Genomic DNA, 14341 nt, shown 5'->3' with positions numbered 1-14341 from the left:
TCACTGGTCTGGATGGAATGCACTCTAGATTGCTGTGCGATATTAGAGGCTCTGGCCACAATCTTCCAATTCTCCTTTGATACGAGAGTGGTGCCAGAGGACTGGAGGATTGCAAATGTTATAAACCTGGCATTAACAGGCCAGTCAGCCTAATGTTGGTGGTGGGGAAACTTTTAGAGACACTAATCAGAGACAAAATTAATTGGCACTTGAAAAAATGGAATATTAAAGGAAAGCCAGTATGAAAGCAAATTGTGTTTGACTAACTTAATTGAGTTTTTTGATGATGTAACAGAGAGGGTTGATGAGGGTAGTGCGGTTGATCTTGCATATATGGACTTTCAAAAGGCGTTTGATAAAGTAACACAGAATAAACTTGTTAGCAAAATTGTAGCTCATTGGATTAAAGAGGCAGTTGCTGCGTGGATAAGAAATTGGCTAAGGGACAGAAAGTAGAGTAGTGGTGAACGGTTGTTTTCAGACTGGAGGGAAGTTTGCTGTGGTGTTCCCCAGGGCCTGGATTTGGGAATACAAGGCATAATTTCAAAGTTTGCAGATGACATGAACTCAGAAATGTAGTAAACAGTGAGGAGGATAGTAACAGACTTCAGGAGGACGGAGACAGACTTGTGAAATGGGCAGACACATGCCAGATGAAATTTAATGCAGCAGTGAATTGATTAATTTAAGTAGGAAGAATGAGGAGTGACACTATAAAATAAATGGTAAAATTTTAAAGGGGGTGCAGGAATGGAGAATTGAGGGTGTACATAGACAAGTCTTTGAAGGTGGCAACACAAGTTGGGAAGGCTGTTAAAAAAAGGCATATGGAATCCTTGACTTTATAAATAGAGGCAGAGAGTACAAAAGCAAGACATTTATGCTAAATCTTTATGAAACACTGATTTGATTTTAGCCGGAATATTGTGGCCAATTCTGAGCACAACACTTTAGGAAGGATGTCAAAGCCTTGGAGAGGGTCCAGAGGAGATTTACTAGAATAGTACTAGGGATGAAGGACTTCAGTTATGTGGAAAGACTAAAGAAACTGAAGTTGTTCTCCTTAGAGCAGAGAAGGTTAAGGGGAGGTTTGATAGAGGTGTTCAAAATCATGATTGGTTTTGATAGTGTAAATAAGGAGAATCTGTTCCAGTGGTAGAAGGGTCAATAACCAGAGGAGACAGATTTAAGGTAGGTGGCAAAAGAACCAGAGGCGACATGAGGAAATATTTTTTTACATGGCAAATTGTTATGATCTAGAATGAGGCCCCCTGTGAGCAGGTGAAGAGGGGAAACCAAGGATGGCTAAAAGGGGAAACTATTCAATCCATCTCTCACCCCCAAGCCCCCAGTTTCCATCTCTGCCCCCCACTGACCCTGTGAGTTCAGGGCTTCCAACTCCCAATTCCCCCACCCTCAACAACTGGCAGTTCCTGGATTTTGTATAATGGAGATCTCTTTAACCAGCATCCATAGCAGCAGAGAAAGCCCTCTATCAAGTAATAGAGCCGAGCCATCAAAGCATTCAATTACAGAGTTTAGATAGAGTAAATAAAGAAAAAATGTTTCCAATGGCTGAAGGGTCACTAACCAGAGGGCAAAGAATTAAGGTGATTGGAAAAGAAGATGAGTAAATACTTTCTTTACACAACAAGTGGTTAGGATTTGGAATGCACTGGCTGATATGGTGAAGGAGAAAAAATTTCAGGACTATGGGGAAAGAGCGGGGGTGTGGGACTAACTGGATTGCTCATCAAAAGAGCCAGCTCAGACTCGATGGGCTGAATGGCCTTCTTCTGTGCTATACTATTCTATGATTCTATTACAATGCCTGTTATTTGGAACTGTCATTAAGTGTCTGTTTTTCGCAGGTGTCCTTTTATTACAGGTGTCCATTGGTACAGGTTTCACTGCAGTACCATATTACCAAAATATCAACATATGGTTTTATGGGGCAGGTTAGATTATCATGAAATAGGCTACTAAAGCAGATAGCAAGCAGGGATATCACACAGTTCAAGATGAACTTTGCTCTGTGTGTAGCACCAGGGTCCATCCATTAGTCCACTGGGATTTCGACAGTAAGCATGGCCACCTCTAAGTTCTGGATATTCATAGCTGCTGAACTGATGAGGGTGAGGATATTGGGAATTCCACAACTGGCACTTGTATCCTGATTTGGTCACGCTGACAGTTCCTCTGTAATCTGCTCCACTGCCATTGTAGCATTTATGATCTGTATGACCAACTTAAACAAAGATACATTTAGCATAGAGGGCACACTAAACTTAATAAAGTACATTTTATTCAATTCTCAGAACCCCAATCTTGTTTATTCCTGCAATTAATGCTGGTTATTCTGTTATACATCCTTCAATCACATGTAATTTTTACTCTCGCTTTGCCTTCAGTGTCAATTTTCTGAGGGCGCTAACGGGGTGCAAACGTTTTCTTGCACGGGGCGGCTACTGCTTCGCGTGAAATTCCGCAGCAGTTGGTGGAGGCACCAACCGATAGTGCTCCACTCCCGCCGGCAGTGCCCCTGTGGCGGCGATGATGATGATGTCATCGCCGTGCACAGTGACCTATTTTCGCCCCACAGCAAAAATTCGGTAGTCCCGTGAGGCCGCCGTGGTAGATGTTTGTGCCAGCCACGCGGATTGTGAACCGGGCCGCACTCCGCTTGAGGAGCAAAAATTAAAGGGGAGGTGTGTGGCGCCATTATTTTTCAATGGCCGACTTGTGTTAATGTTTTGTGGGGTCCGTGCCATCATATTGCAGCCCGGCTCTCCGCGTCTGTGCTGGGCTGCTGCCACAGCACTCTGCTACCCAGTGGATAAGTGATGGTCCCTTGCCCCATTGCACAGCTTGCTGCGTGCCCTCCCCTTTAACAGAAGGGAAGGGCCTGTTCTCCCGCCAGCGCTATGTGGTGCTCCTTAGAGCGCTAGAAAAATCTTGTGCTTAGTGTTCTGGTCCCGCCCCCCAAGAGGAAGTGGAGCATCAGACATTGCACTCCACTTCCTCCCTCTAGGGCGGTAACTCCAATTTTGCGGCTGGGGCGGGACTTCCATGTGCGTAGGAAGTCTCGCCTCAGTTACCACTCCCAAATGGGGCGTTACTGAATTTTGGACCTATCTCTCCAATGGTTAACCCAGTAATAAAAGCCACATGTTATAGTCACTCAAATCCACATGATATAGTCACTCAACGTGGCTGCAATATCTTGGTGTTAAGTTTTAAAATCGTTCTGGTTGTATGCTGTGTTTTACAATAATAATGTATCCAATAATCTAGTTTTAGATTTAGTCAATCCAAGAATGGATATCTCGTCTGATAATTTCCATATATAGTAAAAGCTATGTAGATTAAGTTTCTCAGCTCTCTTCTTCTCCTGGTATAAATCTGTTCTTTGTCCATTTCCTTCTATTTATCCAAATCAGTTAAGAAGCTCACAATTTTATAGAAAAGAAACTTCAAGAACAATTTTTAAAAATAGTTAGGGGCAGAAATTGGCCTCTGGGAGGTGCTAACTGGGTACAAATGAACAAGGAGAAGGACAGGGAGCCAGGCAGAGAGAAAGGCGGCAAGATGTGGCCGGAGGTAGAAAGACCAACAGGGATAGCAACAGGAGACCTTACCCTTCCAGGGTATTCTGGCAGCAGTTCTCCTACATCAATTTCACTGAGGAGCAGTGTGTTCGAAAGGCTGCGCATCAGCAAGGACGTGGTCACAGAGCTCTCCCATTTGCTGCAACCAGACCTCGAGCCTCAGACCAGGATGAGGACAGCTCTGTCAGTGGCAGTCAAGGACACCACTATGCTCAATTTCTACACCAATGGATCCTTACAGGGTGCAACAGGAGACATCGCACCATCTCTCAGTTTGCCGTCCATTGCTCTATCCGCGAGGTCACTGATGCCCTGTACAGATGGAGAAGGAAATACAATTCCTTCTCCATGACCAGAGAGAAACAGCACGAGCATGCATGTAGCTTTTTCAGGATAGCGGGCTTCCCCATGGTGCAGGATGTCATTGACTGCACCAACGCCACTTTGCGGGCAACGCACCACAATCCTGAGATCGTCTATATCTGCAAAGGTTACCATTCACTGAATGTGCAGCTGGTGTGTGACCACGCAGAATTCTCACCGTCAATACCAGCTATCCTGGCGACAGCCACGATGCCTTCATCCTGCGCCAGACCAGTGTGCCTGCTCTGTTCCAGTCACCATACGAACATAAGAAACAGGAGCAGGAGTAGGCCATTTGGCCCCTCGAGCCTACTCCACCATTCAATAAGGTCATGGCTGATCTGATCTTGGCCTCCACTTCCCTGCCCGCTCCCCATAACCTTTGAATCCCTTATCATTCAAAAATCTGTCTATCTCCACCTTAAATATATTCAATGACCCAGCCTCTCTGGGGTAGAGAATTCTAAAGATTCACGACTTTCTGAGAGAAGAAATTCTTCCTCATTTCCATTTTAAATGAGCGACCGCTTATTCTGAAACTATGCCCCCTAGTTCTAGATTCCCCCATGAGGGGAAACATCCTCTCTGCATCTACCCTGCCAAGCCCCCTCAGAATCTTATACGTTTCAATAAGATCACCTCTCATTCTTCTAAACTCCAATGAGTATAGGCCCAACCTGCTCGACCTTTATTCATAAGACAACCCCTTCATCTCAGGAATCAACCTCGTGAATCTTCACTGAACAGCCTACAATGCAAGTATATCCTTCCTTAAATAAGCAGACCAAAACTGTATGCAGTACTCCAGGTATGGTCTCATCAGTGCCCTGTACAGTTGTAGCAGGACTTCCCTTCTTTTATACTCCATTCCCCTTGCAATAAATGCTAACACTCCATTTGCCTTCCTAATTACTTGCTGTACCTGCATGCTAACTTTGTGTTTCATGTACAAGGACCCTCAGATCCCTCTGTACCTCAGCATGTTGCAATCTCTCCTGATTTAAATAATAATTTGTTTTTTTATTTTTCCTACCAAAGTGGATAACCTCACATTTTCCCACATTATACTCCATCTGCCAAATCACTGAGCCTATCTATATCCCTTTGCAGATTCTTTGCTGCATCCTCACATCTTGCTTTCCCACTTATCTTTGTATCATCAGCAAATTTGGCTACATTACACTTGGTCCCTTCATCCCAGTCATTAATATAGATTGTAAATAGTTAAGGCTCCAGCATTGATCCCTGTGGCACCCAACTAGTTACAGTTTGCCAACTTGAAAATGACCCATTTATCCCGACTCTGTTTTCTGTTAGTTAGCTAATCCTCTATCTATGCTAATATATTACCCCCAACCCCGTGAGCTCTTATCTTGTGCAGTAACCTTTTATATTTCCAACAGTGGATAGTCAAGGGGCTATTGTGGGGGGGGGGGGAAGGAACTTAACACAATCACAATCACTAAGGAGATGGTACTCAGTAAGATAATGGGACTAAAGGCAGATAAATCCCATAGGGTCAAGAGAAGTAGCGGCAGGGATTGTGGATGCATTGGTTGTAATTTATCAAAATTCCCTGGATTCTGGCGAGGTTCCAGCAGATTGGAAAACTGCAAATGAAACGCCCCTATTTAAAAAAAGGAGGCAGAAAAAAAGCAGGAAATTAGCCTAAGATCTGTCGTTGGGAAAATGTTGGAGTACATTATTAAAGAAGCAGTAGCAGGACATTTGGAAAAGCAAAATTCGGTCAGGCAGAGTCAGCATGGATTTATGAAGGGGAAGTCATGTTTAACACATTTGCTGGAATTCTTTGAGGATTTAACGAACAGTGTGGATAAAGGGGAACCAGTGGGTGTGGTGTATTTGGACTTCCAGAAGGCATGTGACAAGGTGCCACATAAAAAGTTACTGCACAAGATAAAAGTTCACGGGGTTGGGGGTAATATATTAGCATGGATAGAAGATTGGCTAACTAACAGAAAACAGAGAGTCGGGATAAATGGTTCATTCTCTGGTTGGCAATCAGTAACTAGTAGGGTGCCACAGGGATCAGTGCTGGGACTCCAACTATTTACAAACTCTATTAACGACTTGGATAAAGGGACTGAGTGTAATGTAGCCAAGTTTGCTGACGATATAAAGATGGGAGGAAAAGCAAGGAGGACACAAAAAACCTGAAAAAGGACATAGACAGTGAGTGGGCAAAAATTTGGCAGATGGAGTATAATGTTGGTAAGTGTAAGGTCATGCACTTTGTCAGAAAAAAAATCAAAGAGCAAGTTATTTTCCCTGAAATTCCGTTTTGGCCTTCCTACAGGCATTTTAGTGAAAAAATACGCACCTACCTTAAGCTGCTGCCCACATTCGACTTTCCGATGCTGAGGCCTTTCCTGACTGTCAGTCGCAGCGCGTGCACGTCGATGCGTGCGCAGGCCTACAGCTGGAGTCACATGGCTTTGGGCAGCCAATCAGGTAAAGTATCATAGTAATAGGAGTTCCACAGGGTCCTAAACTCCTATTACTATGATTGTGATAGAGCCCGAAACACCCAAAACACAGCCCAAAACATTCATAAAAAATAGAAAATAATTACACTACATTCATTTAAATTAAAGTTATTAATGTCTTAAAAAAAATAATTTCCCCATTTTTAAAAAAGTTTTTAAAAATAAACTTACCATTGTGGGGAGGGTTTTTAATAAAAATAGTTATTAAAACATATTTTATCATGTTTTAGTGCTTTTTTAAGAAAAACACTTGCGCCTGTAAAAGTAGGCTATGCGCCTGCTTTTTCAGGCGCAAGATTTTTGAGGACATTTATAAACGTAAATATCGGAAATTTCCACTTACAAATGTCCTCACTCCCGAGATGTGATCATCTGTCAAGCCAGAAACTTGACAGATCGGAAATTCCGCTGCTTTCCCGGGTCCATAGGAACTCCGTACGGACCCAGGGAGGCCAGAATTGTTGGCCCATTATTTAAATGGGGAAAGATTGCAAAGTGCTGCAGTACGGCGGGACCTGGGGGTACTTGTGCATGAAACACAAAAGGTTAATATGCAGGTACAGCAAGTGATCAGGAAGGCCAATGGAATCTTGGCCTTTATTGCAAAGGGGATGGAGTATAAAAGCAGGGAAGACTTGCTACAACTATATAGGGTATTGGTGGTGAGGCCACACCTGGAATACTGCGTGCAGTTTTGGTTTCCATATTTACTTGCTTTAGAGGCAGTTCAGAGAAGGTTCACTAGGTTGATTCCGGGACGAGGGAGTTGACTTATGAGGAAAGGTTGAGTAGGTTGGGCCTCTACTCATTGGAATTCAGAAGAATGAGAGGTGATCTTATCGAAATATATATGATTATGAGGGGGCTTGACAAGGTGGATGCAGAGAGGATGTTTCCACTGATAGGGGAGACTAGAACTAGAGGGCATGATCTTAGAATAAGGGGGGCCATTTAAAACTAAAATGAGGAGAAATTTCTTCTCAAAGGTTTGTAAATCTGTGGTATTCATTGCCTCAGAGAGCTGTGGAAGCTGGGACATTGAATAAATTTAAGACCGAAATAGACAGTTTCTTAAATAAGGAGTTATGGGGAGCGGGCAGGGAAGTGGACGTGAGTCCATGATCGGATCAACCATGATCATGTTGAATGGCAGAGCAGGCTCGAGGGGCCATATGGCGCTATTTCTTATATGGCACCTTATCGATTGCTGTCTCAAAATCCAAATACACAACATCTACTGGTTCCCCTTTATCCACCCTGCTCGTTACATCCTCAAAGAACTCTAGCAAATTTGTCAAACATGATTTCCCTTTCATAAAACCATGCTAACTCTGCTTGACTGTATTATGATTTTCTAAATGTCCTGCTACTACTTCCTTGATAATGGACTCCAGCATTTTCCCAATGACAGATGTTAGGCTAACTGGTCTATAGTTTCCTGCTTTCTGTCTCCTCCTTCCTTAAATAGGGTCGTTACATTTGTGGTTTTCCAATCCACTGGGACCTCTCCAGAATCCAGAGAATTTTGGTAGATTACAACCAATGCATCCACTATCTCTGCAGCCACTTCTTTTAAGACCCTAAGGTGCAGGCCATCAGGTTCAGGGGACTTGTCCAGCTTTAGTACCATTCGTTTGCCTAGTACTTTTTCTTTAGTGATAGTGATTGCTTTACGTTCCCCCTCCCAATAGCCCCTTGATTATTATTGGGATGCTTTTAGTGTCTTCTATCGTGAAGACCGATACTGTTATGAATGCATGTAAACCTTACCAAAATGTAAGACTTGCTACTAGGGGCACACCTGTGAGAGACCTAAGGGTCACCTGTGCACCCTGGGGCAAGCAGATATAAAAGGTGATTCACGATGCTGCTTCCCCACTCTGGAGTCTGAATAAAGAGACCAAGGTCACAACAGTTTGAGCTTGCGATATAGTCCTGTGGATTTATTCTGAACATAACAAATTGGCGATGAGTAACAGATCACGAACTTTCATGCGGTAATGGCTGCGTTGGTATTCTTGAGAGATTTGTTGAAGGTGATGATTGGGAAGTCTTTGTTGAGCTTCTCGACCAGTACTTTGTGGCCAACGAATTGGACACGGCTGCAACAGAGATCAAGCTGAGGAAGATTCTCCTCACCATATGTGGGTCATCAGTATATGGCCTCGTTAAAAGTTTGCTGGCATCGGTGAAACTAACAGACAAAACTTACTCAGAGCTGTGTATGCTGGCTAAGGAACACCTCAAGCCAAAGGGGAGCATCCCGATGGCCAGGTACCGCTTTTACATGCACCGTCGCTCCGAGGGCCAGAACGTGGCGAGTTTTATCACTGACCTAAGACGCCTTGCGGGGCAGTGCAACTTTGCAGGATCTTTGGGGGAAATGTTGTGGGACATTTTCATGCTTGGAATTGGCTACGAGGTCATCCTTCACAAACTGCTGTCTGCTGAATCCCTAGATCTGAGATAGCCCAAGCCTTCATATCCACGAGCGATAACACAAAACAGATAGCTTCACAGAATTGAAGCTCACCGGCAAGTACCGTGCACAAAATAATGATTTCAATAGGCAGAACGGCACAGGGCAGGGCCCACATGGTTGCAAAGGCCAGACCTAGGCCTAGAGTGACTCAGAGTCCGTCGTGGGGCATGAATGCATATCCATTAGCACCATGTTGGCGCTGCGGGGGCAGCCATAGAGCTCAATGTCGATTCGAGTCTTGTGTGCAAGGGCTATGGAACAATGGGGCACCCCCAGCAAATGTGCAAACGTTCTCCGACTCACCATGTAGCAGAGTCAGGAGAGGACGACCGATCCAGCGAGGATCTTGATGAATGAGCAGGAGAGGCAACTGAACCTGAGGATGAAGAGGGAGTATATGGGATACACACCTTCACCATCAAAAGCCTTCCGATAATGTTAACAGTTGAACTTAATAACGGCACTCCAGTCTCCATGGAACTAGACACGGGGGCGAGTCAATCAGTTATGAGTCAGAAGATATTCGAGAGCCTGTGGAGCGACGAAGCACAGTGACCCAAGCTTATCCCGATTCAGGCAAAGCTGCACACCTACACCAAGGGACTGATACCAGTTATTGGTAGTGTGGACATAAGAGTATTCCATGAGGGAGCAGTACATAATTTACCACTGTGGATTATTTCAGGTGATGGGTCAATGCTGCTTGGCAGGAGTTGCACGGGGAAGATTCGATGGAACTGGGAAGACCTCTGTGTACCTTCTCCGGCGAACGAGGTCTCCCCTTTTCTAAGGCTGAGCAAACCCACACCTTCGAAGTGCAGATCCAATTGCAGATCCCCGAGGCACAGGCCGCTCATCACGACCACGAGGAGGTGCATATCAACCGAGCAGCGGTACAGGCGCGGTACCCACCACCCGATGCCAATGATCTCTTCATGACTATGGAAGAGGCTCCAGGTCGACCATGCAGAGTGGGACTCTGGCCGAAATGATCCGAATGAGTCTTCCCAACGCCAGAGGCAAAATCCCTGAGGAGGAAGATTGCGGCAGTCGGCATCACGGACATTTACGAGAGGGCGTCCAGACCACGGGACGAGGGGGCATCCAGACCACGGGACGAGGGGGCATCCAGACCACGGGACGAGAGGGCATCCAGACCATGGGAGGTCGCCGCAACAGAACGGAGGAATGTGTCGCCCCAGCAAGGAAGACGACTGGGTTTGGGGCAAAGGTAAAGGGGCGGCCGCTGAGAAGGCCAGGAAGCCACTACGCTCCAATAAATTGTGTGCACTATGTAACCCTTGTGAGCGGTCCTTCGTGGCCAATTATGTACCATTATATGGGGTTGGGGGTACCTTACAACAAGCCAAAGGAGCGCGCGAACCCCAACCAGTTGTATATGTATCTAACAAAGTATTCGTAGCAAGTGAGATGTTACCACACGGGGTCGGGAGTGTTGTGCAGCAAGCAAAATTAGCGGCCGAGCCCCAAACGATTGAACATGTATCTAGTAAGTTAAACAAAGCAGCAGCCTGCATTCACGGGACTAAAGAGATGCACCAAAGAGTGTCCCAGTATGTGCTCGAGTCAGACAAGCTGCTCATCCCACAAACTTGGGAGAGTAGAGGCACCATTATCGATGCGTTGTTTTGAGAAGGTCTGTGCACTGCAATATGATTTGCCATGGGCCAGGCACTGAGAACGGCACTAATGCCCTCAGTTGGCTACTGTTGCCCACCACCAGGGTGGAAAAGGCACAGCCTGCAGATCCACTTGCAGTCATGGAAGTGCTTGAAAGCGAGGAGTCAACCGTAACAGCCCCCCAACTTAGGACCTGGACCAGCCAGGATCCCATGTTAACACCTGCCAAAGGTGAACTGCTAGACAGGAGGTGGCAATCTATCCGTTGCAGAGGCAAAAGGCCCATCCCCACGTTGCAGCAAGGCAGGGCGGCCACACACAGTCGGTGGTCCGGGGCCCCCATACTATGGCCCAGGGATCATGGGGACACTAGGCCTCCTGCCATTACCGAAAGTCTCAAGGCCATTGCGGCCATCCTGTTATTGCTAGACCTCAGGATCAGCGACAATAGCCCGGAGCAGGCAGCCCAAATCACTTACCCTAGCACCACGAGTGTCACGGTAGACTCTCTACAGACCCGGCTATTCTGGGTGCTATGCAGTCACCAGACAAAATCACTCAGAACCAAGACTTCCGTATGCCATCAGCAGAGAATGCACCATAATTGCACGCCCCCTCCACGCAATATCAGAATAAGTGATGTAGACCATGTTCAGGGTCCCAGTTGGGCTGTTAGCACTGCATTAGCCAAGGTGGGGGAATGGAGTGTATGTGATGAAAATGGAGTGTTTGATTGTGAAACCATGTACCGGGCTAATGAGTAAAGCATTTGGACAAGACCAAACTGCGAACTACAGATAACCAGGAACCACTATGAAAGGACCTGGCCCCCAGCGACCCACTAACACGATCAACCTCACCGTCAACCACGAGGATGAACCCACCAAGGCTACCTTTGTCAATTTGATTTGTACTTCAAGCTCGCGGCTGGCTGCTCAGAGACAAGGGCTATCTGCTCTCCACCTGGCTCATGACTCCCCTTCGCAAACACCACACTTCTGCTCAGCAGTCATACAATGAGAGCCATGCCGCCACCAGGAATATAATTGAGCAGACTATTGGAGTGCTCAAGCAAGGGTTCCGCTGCCTTGACCACTCGGGAAGAGTCCTTCAGTACTCGCCTGTGTGGGTGCCCCTATTCGCCGTCGTCTGCTGTATGCTGCAAACCTGGCCACCATGAGGGCACAGCAAATTGCCACCAGGTATAGCCACACCACCTGAGGAGGAGGACGAGGAGCAGGAGGAGAAAGATGAGAAAGATTAGGAGGACGAGGAGCAGGAGCCGCAGCACCAGCAATGGAGTAGGTAGCCAGTCAATCGTGATTATGCAAGGACAGTCCACGACCTTCTCATCAGAATTCCATTCCATTCCACTTCCCGGTTCCCCTTGACGTCCCCATCACCACCTCAATTTCCCCTTCCAAAACACTACCCCAAAACTGAAATGAAACACAACAACAAAGATTAAACATTTCAATCAAAGTTTATATAACAATAAATGGTTTCATAATGTATTTAGTAAACACCCTCATGCATTTCCTTATATCCCCTCTTTGCTTTAACTATTCTAGTGTCTCTTATGGCTGCAGCATGGCTGGTGGAAGGCTGCTGTGTAATAGGACCAGAGACTACAGATGGCCTTGCAGAATACCCTCAAGTAGGTCTGGTCCTGGAAGGGCCGGCTGTAGACTGTAACACCTTAAGCTGGGCGACGGCAGTCTGGACTGGCTGGGTGACAGGCAACGACAAGACCAATGGCGGAGTGGCAGTGGTGGGATCAGGAACGCTGTCATCCTGAGAGAGAACAGCAGGTTCCTGCTCCACTGACCCAATGCCATTGCCCTGGGGAAACACCTCAGCATCCCCACCAATCTGCTGGAGCACAGTTTAGTGAGCTGCTGCGACACTGAGATCCCCAGTGGACTGCGGTGGACCCAGCGGCGATGGCAGCAGTCAGAGCATGTGTGGGATCCAGCTCAGACTGCATGACAGCAGTCTGAGACTCGATGGCACCAACCATGCTCTGCATCACAGCACCAAGACGTTGTGTTGCTTCCACCTGTGCTGCAATGGAAGCTGCCACATTGCCCATGATACACGGTATGAGGTCTGGATCCGCACGGTCTCTCCTGGAGTCAGCCATCCTCTGCAGACGAGCAATGATGGGCTCCATGGTATGTGCAGAGTTCTGAGCAATGCTGGAGGCAGACTCCTTCACACTCCATAACACTGCCAAGAGGTTCTCAGGCACCCTTGCCATTGGACCTATGATGTCAGAGTGCATGGTCATCACCCTTTGTGTGAATGCCTCCCCATCGAAGTCCTCATCGAAGTCCTGTGGAACAGAACCCGTGCGCGAACTCGCCCTCTGGGGAGATGGTTCCCAAGGTTCCCTTTCCCCCTGGCCTAGCTGCAGCTCGCTAGGCCCTGGTGCATCTCCAGTGCAGACCCCTCTACTAACCTAACCTCTAACGAACGTGTATTGCCAGTATCTGAGCAGGAGCCTGTGGGTGAGAGAAGCAATGACACAGTGCTTGACTCCTCCTCCTCCTGCTTTTCACTCTCTTCCTCTTCCTTCAGACTCTGTTGGGTGGGGGGCTCAGGTGCAGGCTCCACAGGTGCTGGCTGGTTATCTGAAAGCATAAATGGCACAAGACACATTAAGGTGAAGGCAGTGGGGCAGAAATGGAGCAAGGAATGCAGACAGTATCAGGAGCTGGAAAGTGATAAAGCCTTCTGGTGTGTGGGGGTATGGGGAAGTGGTATGAGAAAAGGAGAGGGGATTGTAAAGTAATAAAGCCTTCCACTGTGGGGGGGACAAGTGATAAGAGAAAGGAGAGGGGATAAAAATACCGTTGTTGCCCCCAGCAGGGTCGACGTCTCCGACGACCATGGTGCCCACCGCCTGTGGGTCAATGAGCCATACACTCACTCTTCAAGGTCACTCAGCAGTCGCAGTTCAGATTCTCCTCCTCCAGTCCGCAGCTGCTCCCATCTGTTATGTAATCTCAGGATTGCTACTAGTGCCAAGTGCTAGTCAGAGTAGCAATCGCAGGATAGCTCAGATGAATGCATGGCTTGAGCAGTGGTGCAGAAGGAAGGGATTCAAATTCCTGGGGCATTGGAACTGGTTCTGGGGGAGGTGGGACCAGTACAAACCAGATGGTCTGCACCTAGGCAGGACCGGAACCAATGCCCTAGGGGGAGTGTTTGCTAGTGCTGTTCAGGAGGAGTGAAACTAACATGGCAGGGGGATGGGAACCTATGCAGGGAGACAGAGGGAAATAAAATGGAGACAGAAGCAAAAGCTAGAAAGGAGAATAGTAAAAGTGGAGAGCAGAGAATCTCAAGGCAAAAAACAAAAAGGGTCACTTTACAGCAAAATTCTAAAGGGTCAAAGTGTATTAAAAAGACAAGCCTGAAGGCTCTGTGCCTCAATGCGAGGAGTATTCGGAATAAGGTGGATGAATTAACTGCGCAAATAGCAGTTAACGGATATGATATGATTGGCATCACGTAGACATGGCTCCAGGGTGACCAAGGCTGGGAACTCAACATACGAGGGTATTCAGCATTTAGGAAGGACAGACAGAAAGGAAAAGGAGGCGGGGTGGCATTGCTGGTTAAAGAGGAAATTAATGCAATTGTAAGGAAGGACATTAGCTTGGATGATGTGGAATCTGTATGGGTGGAGCTATGGAATACCAAAGGGCAGAAAACGCTAGTGGGAGTTGTGTACA

General features: G+C 46.8%; 1 protein-coding gene across 2 annotated transcripts in view; it reads right to left on the bottom strand.

Annotated features, from left to right (window-relative positions):
- Positions 1 to 1437: 1437 nt before the first annotated feature.
- The window catches only part of LOC139228082 (tyrosine-protein kinase transmembrane receptor ROR2-like), a 304606-nt gene continuing 291702 nt past the window's right edge, over positions 1438 to 14341 (bottom strand). For both annotated transcript variants that reach the window (XM_070859350.1, XM_070859290.1), the window contains one exon: positions 1438 to 2248. In XM_070859350.1, coding sequence (XP_070715451.1) covers positions 1983 to 2248 — 266 coding nt within the window. In that variant the 3' untranslated portion in view covers positions 1438 to 1982. The remainder of the gene's footprint in view (positions 2249 to 14341) is intronic.

The sequence above is a fragment of the Pristiophorus japonicus genome, chromosome 1, assembly GCF_044704955.1.
Source record: "Pristiophorus japonicus isolate sPriJap1 chromosome 1, sPriJap1.hap1, whole genome shotgun sequence".
NCBI lineage: Eukaryota > Metazoa > Chordata > Chondrichthyes > Pristiophoridae > Pristiophorus > Pristiophorus japonicus.
This window is presented reverse-complemented; position numbering and strand designations above follow the sequence as displayed.